We start from the raw sequence: 16750 nt of genomic DNA, 5'->3' as shown, positions 1-16750 counted from the left end.
TCAACCAACAGAATATCGAAAGAGTCGAGCAATATACATATCTAGGCACCAATTTAAATAGCCAATGGGACCACTCAACAGAAATTAAACAGCGAATAATAAAAGCAAAAGCAGCATTCGTTAGAATGAGAACCATTTTCAGCAGTCGAGACATATCATTAAAAACAAAATGCCGTCTATTGAACTGCTACGTATTCACAGTTCTGCTCTACGGAATGGAAGCATGGACACTGACTGTTGCATCTATAAATCGGCTCGAAGCTTTTGAAATGTGGTGTTATAGGCGCATCTTACGTATATCCTGGGTTGACAGAGTTACTAATGTGGAGGTCCTGCTTAGAATGGGGAAAGAATGTGAAATTCTCATGACCGTCAAAACTAAAAAGTTGGAATATCTAGGACATGTAATGAGAAATCAAGAACGTTACGGCCTTCTCCACCTGATTCTCCAAGGGAAAGTAAATGGTAAGAGAGGACCAGGAAGAAGACGCATTTCCTGGCTTCAAAATTTACGAAAGTGGTATAACACAACTACCACTGAACTGTTCCGCGCTGCAATAAATAAAGTAAAGATAGCCGTGATGATCGCCAACATCCGGAACGGATAGGCACTTTAAGAAGAAGATCTTATGGTCCGAGCGACGGTCGGCGCCTCGTTATAAGCGCACACAGGCTTCTGTCAGTACGGGGCCGCTTCTATACGTCAATTGTAGACTAGTGGGTAAAAATGCATCAAAGACCCATTAGAATGTGAACTTTTTATCAGAGATTTAAAAGAATATATACAATTGGTTTATAATGTTCTTCGCTGTCTTCTGACCTCCAGTTTCCATTGGTCTCGGTCATTCAGAAGGTACTCTTCTATTTTTCTGGCTTTTCAATCCTTGTCGACCTCTTCTCTTCAACTTAATCTCGGTCTGACCTTTTTTCGTTTTCCCTGTGGTGTCAAGTTTAATACTTTTTTTGGGATTTTACTGTCATCCATTCTTTGTAAGTGCCCGTGCCACCTTAGTTGGTTAATTATGATGTCGTCTGTTATTCTATGTTTAACCCTAATAATTTCTTGAATTTTCTCTCGTTTGTCTAATCTTAATGTACCTTCCGCTCTCCTCCCATAATCCATTTCTGTTGCTTTCAAGTCTTAATGGCTTTCTCCTTCAGTTGCCATGATTCGTTTCTATATGTAAATATACGGATGCTCCCAACGCACTTTTCTAACAAGATAATGCGCGTCAGGCAAAAGTTACGTTAGTCCATTTTGAGTCTGGGATATGTTGGGAAAAAGGTTGCTCTGTATACTTCATCCACCGACTCTAGCGGCACTTTGGCGTAAGGCGTAAGTAGCCTGGAATCAGATACCTCGAGAGGAAAGCAATCTTCTCATTAGGAGTGTGCTCAGACGTATTTTTGAGTGCAGAAGGCATCGTGAAGGTTTAATATTTTTCACATTTTTTCCAACTGTTGTATTTTGCTGAAATTTTGATCAATTACTTATCCAACACTATAGTGTATTTTTATGTATGAGAGAGTAATAAAACAATAAATTATGTATGCAAATCCCTAAACTGTTGATACGGGTGACTCAATGAAAAACAGATATTTGTCAACAAGTTTACAGAAGTATATAGGAAAACAATTTTAAATTGAGTATGACCACCAGGTATAAAGGTTGGAGCAGAATAGAATACAATAGATGTGAGGGTTACTAATCCCTAAATAAGGTTGCCATTGTCGGAGTGATGGAGGTTAACAAGTACTAATGAATTTGCAAGAAATGTAAGATGTTTATTTTATTGGTTATATATAACCAATAAAAGTTTAATAAGTACCTACCTATTTGCAAAATAAAGTTTAATTCTTTATATAAAATAAAACGTTTTATTTTATCTATTTGCAAAATAAAGTTTAATTCTTTGCCTATTTGCAAAATAAAGTTTAATTCTTTAGATAAAATAAAACGTTTTATTTTATCTGAAATGAGTGCATTCCACGAAGTAAGGGTTTCAACAATCAAACATGTAATTCTTTAATTCCAGGAATCTACGACAGTAATTGACTAGATAATTACCTTCTAAACTTATTCCACAGAAAATGTGATAGTGGGTTTTTCCATTTTGTATATAGGAAGGTCCAAGTGGCGTATTCAAAATTCTTAACAGTTCACTAAAAGTAGGTACTTCAGTTGCAAGGTGCAGTTTATTGTGTATACTAGTGTTATGGAAAATTTGGAAGTGCCGTGTAAACGCCGAAAAATTGGTCCTCTAACAGTTAATGAAAAAACATTAATTTTTAATTGTTTTAAATAATTTACAGACAAACGTTTATGTGAAAGTGTTGATGAGACCGTTGAGTTAGTTAGCAGTACACTTGGTGTTGGGAAACCTACGATTTACAGAGTTATTAAAGAAGAGAAATGTGGTAGTTTTCAAATGCCACGTAATGCTCTAGGGAAACCAAAATTTCAAATAGAATATCATTTTAAAGAAGGACTTCGACGGAAAGTGCATGAGTTCTTCTTTAGACAAGAATTTCCAACATTGGATAAAGTTCTTGTCTCAGTTCGAGATGATAAGGATTACCCAGAAATGAGTCGAAGTACGTTATGGAAACTTTTAAAAGAAATAGGCTTCCGCTGGAAAAAGAATCCCAGAAAGTCTATTTTATTAGAAAGAAGCGATATTGTCATATGGAGAAGACATTTTCTAAGAACCATAAAGGAAATGAGAAACCAAAAAAGAAAAATATTTTATCTTGATGAAACATGGATCAACGAGGGTCATACACCAAATAAATTTTGGCAGGATGAAACTGTTACAAGTCAAAGGCACGTTTTTGTAAATAACTTATCTACTGGTTTAAACCCACCATCAGGAAAGGGACGCAGGCTGATAATAGTACACATTGGCAGTTCAGACGGTTTTGTTGAAGGTGGTTTATTAACTTTTGAATCAACTCGTACCGGTGACTACCATGAAGACATGAACGCTGATGTCTTTCAAGAATGGTTCGAACAAATGATAGATCTTCTTCCTAAGAACTGTGTAATAGTAATGGATAATGCAAGTTATCACTCCAGACTTATAGAAGGACTGCCCACAACCAAGTGGTTAAAAAAAGACTTGCAGAATTGGCTGAGTTCAAAAAATATTACGTACCATCCCGGATCTATAAGAAAGGAACTTTATTTGTTGTATGCCCTTCATAAAGAAAAATTTAAAAAATACGAAATTGATGAAATTGCCAAAAATCGTGGAATGACAGTACTTAGATCCCCACCATATCATTGTGAATTAAACCCGATTGAACTGGTATAGGCACAGATAAAGAGTGAAGTTTCAAGAAAAAATACCACTTTTAAAATTCATGATGTTAAACAGTTGTTTTTGGAGGCCGTAAATAATGTAAAACCTGAAAACTGGGAAAAGGCAGTAAATCACACTATTAAAGAAGAGGAAAAAATGTGGAAGCTGATAAAATGATCGAGCCAGTTATTATAAATCTTGGTTCTGAAAGTTCATCTTCTGAATCTGATTTGGATTTGTAACAAGTAGCTGTAAGTTTTATATTAATATTTTTATTCATCTATTTAACATACCTTAGACGGTTTTAAAAACTCTTTTTCTCTTTTGTAATTTTTAAAAATTAAAAAAAAATGTGAATTTTTTAAAACCCTTTTTAATGTAGGCCAGTCAGTTCTAATATAGTGTGTGATAAAAGAGGTCACTTTTGTTTACATACACATAACACTTTATAACACTGAAATAATTCATTTATTTTTTACAATTATTCAAAGTAATTTTTCAATTAATCTTGAGCACGCCCATGGAGTGGTCGGAGCTACCAGTTAAAATTATGCTAATTACTCTCTCGTTCATAAAAATAAACTATAAGAGACATGAACAAAAAAAATTGTTGTAATAATTTTAATATTATTATATGTTATTTTTTCTATATGACTTGGTATATAAGAAACTGATTGATTATAAAATCCAAATTAAAAATACAAAGGTTTTATATGTAATAAATACTACGCTGATGTAATCTATTAGGATAAATAAGAGCTTTTATAGTTACAATCTTCATCAATTCTAAAGCAGATTAGGAGACTGATTTCTATTTTATAAAAACTATATTTAAAAATGGTTAAAGAGATTAAAGTGTGGACACTAATGAAACATTCCGCTATAAATAAAATAAATATGAAATAATTTAAAAAATCATATTATTATGTAATCTTAGAAAAAAACTAGTATATAATTTGATATTAAATTATATATTTAATAATATTAGTTTAAACAATATTTTAATTATCTATTAAAGAGGGGAGAAGACATAACATGCTCAAATATTCATTTTTCCTTGCAATATTTTGTATTATTGATATAGAAAATTGAAGTAAAATAAACAAATAGAATTAAAAAAAAAAATATTTTATAGAAATGGTGTATATTTTGTTATGTATTTAAAAATATCAAAAAATCATTTAACTCGTTTAGTATTTCTCTATTTATCAAGACTTGGTTCTCGAAACCTTGAAATTTAAGTATATATCTGTCATGTTTTGGTATAAAACACAGTATACTGGTTGTCACTGAGGATTAACAATTTTTTTTTCGATTTGTTTCTAGTCACTGTCGTCGTCATTTCTCGATCTGTTTAATGGCCGTCTACTTTCTTCGTCTGATCCGTAGATGACGTCTTCATCCGAGTCGTTGATCATGGAGAATGCTGGGTTATCTTTTGTTATACCAATATCTAAAAAATATAATACTATATCAAATAAAAGTAGTTAAAATATTGATAAAGGTATCCCAATTGTGGACTTTTGTGTTGTTTGTTTTGTTATATCATTTACTAGCATTAGTTATCGTTATGTATGTATTATGATTAATTTAACAAAAGGTATTATTAACACTTTCACTTGGAAAGCCGCTATATGGCACCTTTGTTATTTCTCAGTCTGTGCGGAAGGAGCGATTTGACGTTATCTTGGTTGGTATATGATTCATGCTGATTTATCCTAACACTTAAATGATTTTGTCGAAAATAGTCAAAGCCTTACTAAAATTCTGCTACTTTTCAAACCCTTGGAAGATAAGGAACACAATTTTGCTTTCTAAAAAAGGTGAACCATGGACCAATCCTAACTCTTATAGGCTGATTCCTCTTTTAAATGTTTTGCCAAAGTCTTCGAGAGGATCCTCAAGAAAAGAATCGTAGACTTTACCACTGAAAATTTTAATATTTTATACTATAATTATAAAATATTATAACATATTTTAATTTAGCTTTAGAGAAGGTTACTACACTATAGCCGCGTTGATCGAAATCATATCACTCAAAAATTAAATGATAAAAAATTGTCTCGATGTCCAGAAAGCCTTCGATCAAATTTGGTATACCAGACTAGTGAACAAACTACTTAACATAGGCTTGCCCATCCAATTTGTCAAACTAATCCACTATCAGATAGGAACATCACGCTAAAGGATCAATCAACTATCAATACCCTTTACTCCTATAGCAGGAGTACCTCAATGTTCCATGATGCACCCCCACTTTACACAATATATAACAGAGAGTCTCGTAATCTCAGAAACAATAACACCACTACTCTACTTTACGCAGATGACACTGCTCTAGTAACAACAACATTAGATACAGATGTCACCGATAGATGACGCGGGAGATAAAGAGTACACCTAACCCAAACAAAACACAACTCATATTCTTAAGACATCTTTACACTAGCGGCTACCTCACCCAGGTTACAAAAGAAAGAATGAACCTTAGGATATAAGGGGGACAACTTCAATTCAGCGATCAGGTCGAGTGTCTAGGAGTGGTGTTGACTAAAACACTAAAGTGAATACAAGATCTGATCGCAACCAGTAACATGGTTAGAAAAAGAGTCAGCCTACCCAACGCTCTAGATGAAAAAATCAAGTTAGGAGCAAGCTGAAACACTTTTAGACACATATAAGACGTACATATGGCCCCTGATTGGGTATAAAGATGAAAAAAGTATTCTGCCCAAAGTAAACTATAAAAGTCTTAACTATCCCTCCAACCTAATACATCAACTATAGAAAATTCCTACCATACTTGAGAGGCTCTTCTTTCTGAACAGGTGCTACACCCTAGAAACCACTAAAACCCAAAGATCCTAGCAAACAATATCCCAAAAATTCCCTACTGATCTTCAATGCATTCGTCAGACACCCTAAAAAGAAACTTTTTTTCCACCCACAAAACTGCTGATCCTTGCTAGCTACGAACTCCCTAACAAATACAGCAACGCCCTGAAGGCATCAATTCTTTTTCACCGTACATTGATAAATATCTTAGTTTGAACTTGAAGACGCAGGGATTGATTTTCTATTTTTTCCCGATACTATTGCAAATTTACACCTATCCATAACAAAGAAACAAAGTTCTGAAAGAAACCGTTCTCCAAGCTATTTCGCCCCTTAATATAGCGTCCTCCGCAGGGAACTAGACCAATCACAATTACCTAAATGCTACCACCAGGATTCCTACAACCAATGAAACCAGTGCTCCCATTGACATTCAGAAATACGTCATGAAGAGGTACAAAAAGTCGCCTAAACACGACTCGTGAAATATAACAACTTACAATACGACCACACTCTGCACAATCCTGAATACGAGAAAAATTTTAAAATCACGTAAATACAAAAGTATAAAGAATCATAGGCACTCAGACACAAAAATGGATAAGAAAGAAAAGCTAAAAAATAGAGAAAATACATAAAAAACATAAACTATTCAATATGCACAAAAAATCGTAGGCAACCGTAACTCCCCAACATATTCAAAGCTAGTAGATCAAGGCAACAAGACACTCCTGAACACACAAGAGATACAAGAAGTACGGACAATATATATTACTGATTGTTTTCACACCAGAGGTACCCCTTTTGGTAGTTAACATCACGCGGACACGAAGCCAAGTATGATTTTAGAAATAGAGGCTCTAAAGATACTAAAAACGGCAATGCAGTTGGACCAGATAACATATGCCCATAGTTCCTGAAACTTATAAACGAAGAAAACTCCAAAATCCTAGTCAAACTATTTAACACTATATATAATATTGGACATATTATTTAAGATTGGCTAACATCTACATTTATCTCTATTCCTAAGAAAATATACGGAAAGATGTGATGAGTTTAATCTGTTTAATGAGTCAGGTATTTAAATTGTTTCTCAGGATTATACATATTCGGATCTGTAAAAAATACATACAAGATCTGAGTGAACTACAAATAGATTTTCGGGAAGTATTGGAAACTAAGGAGGCTTTTATACGATATGAGTTTTATTATGGTAAAAAGAACAAAAAATGAACAAAGGGAGCAGTATACAAAAAGATGGAGAGCGACTTCTACGGTACACAAAACAACTATGGAGATTCATAAGAAACCAACGGAAAGAAATGACAGAATTGAAGAAATACAGCAACATACCAGCAAACGAATGGGAAAGATACCTGACGGAACTGTTTAAAGGAAAGTAAAATAATAATCAACACAATAACGTACCTGAATTAAGACTCGAAATAGAAATCAGTTTTCAGGAAATAGAGATAGCCATAAATTCCCTCAAAAAAAAACGTCACCAGGACTAGACGGAATAACCAACGAGCTTCTAAAACACGGAGGAGAAAGTATAACCCTAGAGATGACAATTATATGAAAACTAATATTATGATGAATGAATATTATGAAAACTAATGATACCAATATTTAAGAAATGAGATAAATAAGGCCCCAACAATTCTTCTTCTTCAAGTGCCATCTCCGCGGCGGAGGTCGGCAATCATCATAGCTATTCGAACTTTTGAGACGGCTGCTCTGAAAAGTTCATTTGATGTACATCCGTACCACTCTCTCAGGTTGCGCAGCCATGATATTCTACGCCTCCCTATGCTTCTCTTTCCTTGGATCTTTCCCTGCATGATCAGTTGGAGCAAGGTGTATTTCTCTCCACGTGTAATATGTCCGAGATATTCCAATTTTTTTGTTTTTATTGAATTTAAAATTTCCATTTCTTTGTTCATCCTTCTCAGAACCTCTTTGTTTGTGACGTGTTCTGTCCATGATATTTTCAGAATTCTTCTGTACACCCACAGCTCAAATGATTCCAGTTTTTTCATTGATGTAGCATTCAAGGTCCAAGATTCCATTCCATAAAATAAGGTCGAAAAAACATAGCACCTCGCCAACCTAACTCTTAGTTCCAGTTTTAAATCCCTGGTACATAGAACTCTTCTCATTTTGTTGAAATTTGCTCTAGCCTTTTCTATTCTTATTTTTATCTCCTGATTGTAATCATTTGTGGAGTTAATCATTGTTCCCAGGTATGCATATTTGTCCACTTGTTCGACGTTGGTTTCGTTTATTAGAAGACTCTCGTTATTTCTTTGAGTTTTCGATATTCTCATAAATTTCGTCTTTTTGACATTCATTGTTAGACCATACTCTTTTCCATACTCTGCTATTCTGGTCACTGAAGATCTTCAATGTTTTCGGCTAAAATCACAGTGTCGTCCGCATATCTAATGTTGTTAATGGGAACTCCATTTACCTTTATTCCAGCTGTTTTACCCTCAAGAGCTTTTTTCAGGACCTCTTCGGAGTAGGCGTTGAAAAGAATTGGCGACAATACGCATCCCTGTCTTACTCCACATCTAATTTCAATTTCTTCTGACAGGTGTTCGTTAACACGTACTTTTGCTCGCTGTTTATAGTATAAATTTGATATGATCCTGAGGTTGTTGTAGTCAATCTTCTTTGATTTCAGGACATTCATTAAATGTTCATGTCGTACTTTATCGAATGCTTTATTATAATCAATAAAACATGCGTATATATCTTGATTGACGTCCAGGCATCTTTGTATTAGTATATTAAGTGAAAAAAGAGCTTCACGTGTTCCTAGGCCTTTGCGGAAACCAAATTGTGTATTATTAACGTCTATGTCCAGTTTGTGATATATTCGGTTATGGATGACTTTAAGTAGTAACTTTAGCGTATGAGACATTAAGCTAATGGTGCGGTAATCGCTGCATTCTCTTGCTTTTTTCTTTTTAGGGAGACAAATAAAAATAGATGTCAACCACTCTTTGGGTAATACGCCTGAACTATAAATTTGGTTCAAAAGTGTCACTAAAACATCAATGTGCTTCTCATCTAGTCTCATCTAATCCCAACAATTATAGAGGTATAAATCTACTGAACACCGCACTTAAGCTTATCACAAAAGTCCTAACCAACAAAATTAATAAATTAACAACTTTATCAAATGAACAAAAAATATTCAGATCCGGAGGATCCTGCGTAGACGCCGTATTTGTACTAAGACAAATCACAGAAAAGGCCTTCGAGTACAATAAACCAGCATATCTATTTTATAGACCTAACAAAGGCTTTCGATGGCATCCAAGTCAAAGACGTCTTACACTTACTGTATAAAAAAAACATATAAATCAATATTATACAAACCATCGAAAACATCTACTTCCATAATCGAATAAAGGCAAAGATAAATGGAAAACTAACACAGTGTATACCAGTACAAAGCGAAGTCAGGGTGACTCGTTAAGCCCACTTCTCTTTAATACAAGCAATACGTAAAGGTCATGGATACAGAATGGGGAACAAAGAAATCCAAATACTATGTTATGCCACATCTTCAATACAACAGCCAAGAAATACAATATGATAATATCAGCAAGAAACACAAAAGTATGACAACATCTAAATACACACTACGATGTAAAATAGAAATTGATGGGAAAAAAATAAAAGAGGAAGCAAGGTTTAGATATCTGGGAATAGATATAACTAGTTACGAAGATGTTGAAGAAGAAGTACGACAACACAGTGTAAAATCAAGTAAAGCGGCGGGATATCTTAATGACACAATCTGGAAGAACAAACACCTAAGATAAAACACAAAAATAAGAATTTATAAAGTAGCAATTAGACCTACATTAACATACACGTCGGAGACAAGATCTATCACATCTAAAACGTGACGACTACTAGAAACAACAGAGACGAAAATACTTCGAAGAATATCAGGGAAAAGTCTGTTGGATAGGGAGAGAAGCGAAAACATAAGAAGAGCATGCAATATAGAAGGCATAAACGGATGGATGACAAAATGGAAACAGGAGTGAAACGAACACATTAGTAGAATGGCAGAGGATAGGATAGTACGATTAGAACGAGATAAGCCACCAAATGAACGAAGAAGTATTGGCAGACCAAGAAAAAGATAGTGCGATAATTTAAACAATTAAGGAGGCTAATATTAAAAAAGAAACAGGCTTTAAAGCCTACATACAAGAAGGAAGAAGAAGAAGAAGAGTTTTATTACAGATAAATCTCAGCAAACTGCGAAAAGATCAGCACCTCAGAGGTAAACTGTACCAAGTCAGTATTTAATCAAAAATGAGCTTTTAGTACCAGATGACTTGATATTCATGCTATTTTCGGTGGTAAACAGATCTACGTTCAATACCATCGATTACAAAGATAGGTGACGTTAAACAGTACTAACCCACAGACTTTATTAGAAGTAAACTGTATTATGTCAGTTAATTCTCTTTACCTCGAATGCCTGTAGTCACTTGTCTGACTTGGTATTAAATTGTCATTGCGTTTACTGCGTTTATGAGTACTAAGTGATTCACAAAAAATATTCTGAAGATAAGTTTGAACTATGTGATTATGTTTGTGGTACTACATTTAAAGAAAGTATTGAAAAAATGAGCCGTGGACAACGTTTGTGTGCTTTAGTACAGAAAATGAATGACGACTCAGATGAAGATCCAAATTACAAGTTTTTTGACAGTTCGAGTATTTCGGGTGAAAATGGAGCAAATGATAATGGAAACAGCAATACTCTCAATGACGAAGTACAAGGAGATAAAAAAATAAAGACTCGTAAACATAAGACGAATTACAAAACATGGAAGTCGACAGTTAGAACAGAAAAAGGAGCGGGTGGTGAACAGTATACATGGAAAAAGAATAAGCTAGTAAAACCGGTTACTGGGTCCAACGTACAAAGAAACTTTCAAATTGAAATGTAGTGAGAAGTTTTCACAAGAAAATCGTGACGATATTTTAAAACAATCAGTTTTGGTCTGCTCAAATTGATATTATTCAGAAACGTCAATTTGTCGCATCAACTGTTAAAGTTGAGCCCATCCATACACGACGCGAAAGAACGGAAAAAAGAAAAAATCAACAGGAAAAAAACTTTACGATATTCACTCGCCAAAGACCAGACGTATGTAGTCGTTTATAAATTATTTTACTTGCAAACATTAAACATTTCTCAGACCTTCGTTAAAACGGCTTGATCTAAGGAAGGAACTAGTGGTGTGGTATCTGAAGATAGAAGAGGAAAAAAGGTCTTGCCCAACAAAATTAACGAAGAAGTAAGGCGTAGTGTAAGAGAACACATTTGACAATTTCCTATTGAACAGTCGCATCACTGGCGTGAAAAGACCAGTAAAAATTATCTAGGGTCACATTTAAATATTTCCAAAATGTATGAACTCTGTAAGCAACAATGTGAGAAACAGAATATTTTATTGGAAAATATAGCCAAGCCATGGCTTTATAATGAAATATTTAACACAGAGTTCAACTATTCCTTTAAATCGCCAATTAATGACACATGCGATACTTGTGACGGTTTCCAAATTAAGCTGCGTGATTCGTCAACGCTAGAAGAAAGGAAAGCCTACATGATGAATATAACAGACATCTGCTAGAGGCATCTGATACAATCTAAAAAAAATGATAAGGAGATAATTAACAATTCCTAGCCTAAGAGTTATAATGGTTGATCTTGAAAAGTGCCTGTATACTCCTGTCTTAAAAAATGCAGAGTTTGTATTGTTTAAAACTGTGAACATTTAACTACATCATCCACGATGCAAGTAACATAAATGTATATTGCTTTATGTGTGGGACAAGTCAATCGCTGGAAGGGTAGTCAACGAGATCGCCTCCTGCTTGCTGAAATGGATATTGTTCTCAAACATACCACCTACTGTTCAAGATTTAATAATTTCCACAAGGAAACTAAGTTCCTGTGGTTGGCTGTATACCATATAATAAAAATTTTCCAATAAAATCCTTTATAAAAAGGTATATAAAAAACCCCGTCGGGCTATGTTAAAAAGACAAAACGTTTTCGGAATAAGTATTCCATCATCAGTGTCAATATATTACATGAATGTAATATATTGACACTGATAACTCTGAGTTGCTTTAATAAAGTCCTCGTAGACATACCGTCTCAGGACTTGCAACTTTATGTAGAGTCATATGTCGCCATGTTACCAATCCAACGGTAACTTTACCATCCTATTTGTAAACACGACATAATGTAAACTAAACTTCACATATTAATTTTTAAAGGGTTTTTACCCTCATATTTAGTGGCTACATTCATGTAATATATTGACACTGATGATGGAATACTTATTCCGAAAACGTTTTGTCTTTTTAACATAGCCCGACGGGGTTTTTTATATACCTTTTTATAAAGGATTTTATTTTAAAATTATTTAATAATTTGGTCCGATAATTGCCCATCGCAAAATAGAAACCTCGCTATGGTTATGTGCTACTTTTATGTCCTCCAAATTTGTCCCAATTTTAAAAGTATAAGTTATAAATTTTTATTGAGAAGACATACACATCTAGAGGTGGATTCGCATCATGCACGAATAGAGCGAATCAAAAAACCAGCCACAGTTTCATATTATCACACAGGACTGAATCCACTACCCTCTACTAAATACCAACATTTGCAGAATTGATTAAAGTGGGTTCCCAAGGTTTTCCATAGTTTTATAATAATTTACCAAATTCTAATAATTTATCAAATGAAACTATTCATGACGATTACGATTAAGTCTACTGTAAAATGTTTATATTTTTGTATAAGTTACGAAATAAAAATTAGTCAACCACTCCCTCTTTACGTCTGATACTTTCACTTACAGATAATTTTGATTGTTGGAATACTCAACAGTATGTCAAAATATTGGAAAATATTGAAGCTAGGTATTGATGAACATCTGTTTAGCAAAAAAAAGCCAGAGGAATAGTTGAAAACACCTTTATTACTTCAGTATTAAGTCACATTTTTTAATAAAGAAAATCGAGGTAAAATGTACCAAGTCACTTTTTTCTTAAAAATTTGTAGGGTCAATATTTTTTTATGTTTAGTGTCAAAAATATGACCGTTGCAGAAACATTTAACCAAATTACAAACTATTTTATTTCACTACTTAGCAACACTAGTGCTTTGAAGGTAGCTAACAACTCCAATCGTCATTTTCTCAATAATTCACTTTTGTGTCTTAGTACACTTAACCTCTGAGGTGCTGAGTTTGACTGTGTTAAACATAGTACCAGATTGAATATTCTGGAAAAAAAGGGTTTGGATTTCCAAGATCTAAAATTATTCAATACCTCTAGAACATCAAATAATGACACTACAACGTAAAAGTAAGCAACCAAAAGCTGTAGCCCTATGTTTTTAACATGTATTCTCAGATAGTATTGCAATCCGTAGAAGATGCACTATGAGTTGCTGAAGATAGTACAAGAGTGATAGATAAATAATTTAAGATATGGCAATGACACAATTCTTATTGCAGACAGTTGGGAAGTTTATTTAACAAAGTTTTATTTTTATTTTATTTTAAATTTAACAAAGTTTATTTAACAAAATATCAGCTGAAAGAGATCTATTGGGATTAAAATTTGACTGGACTAATAAAAATCTTTATCTTTATTTTTTTAAAAATGTTTAGCCTTCTAAGTAATAGATTGCTCAATATCAAAATAAGCTATACATTTGTAAAGTGCTGCATATATTCCACACTTTTGTATGGGCTTGAAGACTGTTCATTAAAAGTTAGTAACCTGAATATAATTGAAGCATTTAAAGCGTGGGTATATCGACGAATATTGCGAATACTTAAGATTGCCCATACCAATAATTTGGATTTTTTTCGTCTAATGGGTAGAAAACGTGAACTGATCAAAATCATTAAAAAACGGAAAACTAAATATCTTGGCCATATAATGAGACATAATAAATACTACTTCCTCAATTTCATAAGAGAGGGTTAGAATCAAAGGAAGAGGCGGGCCAGAAAGCAAATAGTGCTCCTGACAAAACATAAGAGGCGCTTGGGCTCAAACAATTTGTTGAGGTAGACCAAACAGAAAAAAATTTGTAAAAATTGTTGCCGATCTTCGATAGGAGGTCGGCCTCGAAGAAGAGAAATAAAAAAGAGGCAGATCTCGATAAAAAATTTTTTTTTTTAAGTGAAACTAGGTGATAAGTAGACTTCGGCAAATATGCATATTGCATATTTTGCATATTGTGCATATTTTATGCAAATATTTCATATTTTGGCATATTTGTATAAAAGTTTGCATAAAGTGCATAAAAGTTCAGATTTTTATACTGTATTTGAAAATTTTTAAACATACCAATTTATTTCAATTCTTGTATAAAATTTTGTAGTCATTTTAATCAAGAAATGATCTAAGTACGTAATCTCTACAGGTACAAAACATTTACAATTTCAAAGAAGATCAATTTAAGTAGCCCTCAACATTCTTAGAAAGTCTCGGTCACTGAGGCATTCAGTTATTGGATAATCGCTAAGGGTTCGCTCATTTGCATTTTATGATCTAATCTACAAATCTATCTACAATTTATTGTATCTTAACAGCAGGTAAACGGCTAATAGTTTTGTTCCTAATTTAGGGATTTTCCAAAATCTCCCAGTTTATTGAATTAGGTACCTAAACATTTCTAATTTGATGCTCAGATTTGTAAATCATTTTTGTTTTGATATTCAAAGCGTAAACACTCGTTGTGCGTAACAAAAAGGAAGATTGTGATTTTATAATGCCTAAAACAACCAGTGCTTCAACTTGGATTAAACCTTATAAAGAGCTGTCTATGGATATGGGAAAAATCTACTGTTCAGTCTGTGGCAAAATTGTAAGTATCTAATATTTTCTATTAAATATCTAATATTTCATACATACAGGGTGTTTCCAAATGACACTTACAACGTTTGACTGTAGATACTTCTCGAAAAATTGAACAAAACGATATAGTTAATGAGGGGTCAAACTTATTTACTTTTCGAGATACAGGGTGTTAAAATTAAAAAAAATTAAATTCTTTTAGTTAATAACAACAATAACTTTAAAACCAATAAACGTATTTAATTGAAATTTAGTACTCGTAGGTTGTTTTTAAATGAAAAATAGCTTCCTTTAGTGAGAAAAAATTGTCCATGGTACAATACAATGGTGTGTATTTAGAAAAATTTTTCACCTTTACTTTTTTTTATGAAGTCAGCTATTCTAAAACACAATTATTTTTATTGTAATTGAATTAATAAAAAAAAAACTTTTGTTGAATTTTAAAATAAGTTATATGATGTACTAATGGTTAGTAACAAAAACTAATTTGTGGATTAATACTGCATTTTAAACACTTAGCGAGTGTTTTTTTTTTCAAACCAGTTATTTGATTAACCAAAAACACCTTGTATATTTTTATATTTTAAAGGTTGGGTTAAAATAAAGGTTTTTATTTTTATTTATAGATAGCATGTGAGAAGAAATTTCAGATAGACCAACATGTGAGAACTGCTTCACACATTGCAAAAAAAGGAAAAATAGGAGGAAAACATCAAACTTCAATGGCTAAATGTTTCCAATCTACTTCAAAAGAATTAGATGAGCAAGAAACTTTTAATGAAGACTTGTGTCGCGCATTAGTGTCTGCAAACATACCGCTTTCAAAATTAGCAAATGTAAATTTTAGTTCGTTTCTAAAAAAATATTGCAAACTTAATGTTCCAAGTGATCGGTCTCTAAGAAGAAATAATGTGAACGGGCTATACTCGTCGGTGTTAATTAATATTAAGAAAGAAATTGCAGATAATTATTTTTACATATCTGTAGACGAAACCACTGATTCCTCAGGAAAGTATATTGCTCATTTATTGATTGGTGTTCTTAAAGAAGATACCTTACCAAAATCTCATCTTATTTCATGCCAGCAACTTGAGAAAACAAATGCTTTAACAATTTCGCGTTTTATACAAGAAACATTAGCAACTTTTTTTCTTCCGACAACTATTCCTTCTAATAAATTACTGCTTATTTTATCGGATGCTGCTCCTTATATGGTGAAAGCAGGACAAAATTTAAAAATATTTTTCCCAGATTTAATACATGTTACTTGTGTAGCGCATGGATTGAACAGAGTTGCAGAGGAAATACGAAAAAAGTTTCCTCTTGTAAATACCATGATATCCAGTGTCAAAAAAGTATTTCTTAAATCTCCTATAAGAATTCAACTTTATAAAGAAATGCTACCTAACATTCCTCTTCCACCACAACCTATTTTAACGCGATGGGGAACATGGTTAGAAGCAGCTAATTTTTATGCAGATCATTTTGTTAAAATAAAGAACATAATTGATACGTTAACAGATGAAAGTTCCCAATCTCTTTTGGATTCTAAACAAACTTTTCAGAGTAACTTGCTTCAACAAGAACTGTCATTTATAAAATCAAATTTTAGTTTTGTTCAAAAAACAATTACTCAGTTAGAATCACCAAAACTGTCATTGTTCGAAAGTACAGCA

General features: G+C 33.1%; 1 protein-coding gene across 1 annotated transcript in view; it reads right to left on the bottom strand.

Moving 5' to 3' along the window:
- Nucleotides 1-1986: 1986 nt before the first annotated feature.
- LOC140439520 (transmembrane protein 181) overlaps nucleotides 1987-16750 on the bottom strand; it is a 65949-nt gene continuing 51185 nt past the window's right edge. The window contains exon 13 of the mRNA XM_072529486.1: nucleotides 1987-4755. Coding sequence (XP_072385587.1) covers nucleotides 4625-4755 — 131 coding nt within the window. The 3' untranslated portion in view covers nucleotides 1987-4624. The remainder of the gene's footprint in view (nucleotides 4756-16750) is intronic.

Source organism: Diabrotica undecimpunctata, chromosome 4 (genome assembly GCF_040954645.1).
Source record: "Diabrotica undecimpunctata isolate CICGRU chromosome 4, icDiaUnde3, whole genome shotgun sequence".
NCBI classification, from domain to species: Eukaryota; Metazoa; Arthropoda; class Insecta; order Coleoptera; family Chrysomelidae; genus Diabrotica; species Diabrotica undecimpunctata.
This window is presented reverse-complemented; position numbering and strand designations above follow the sequence as displayed.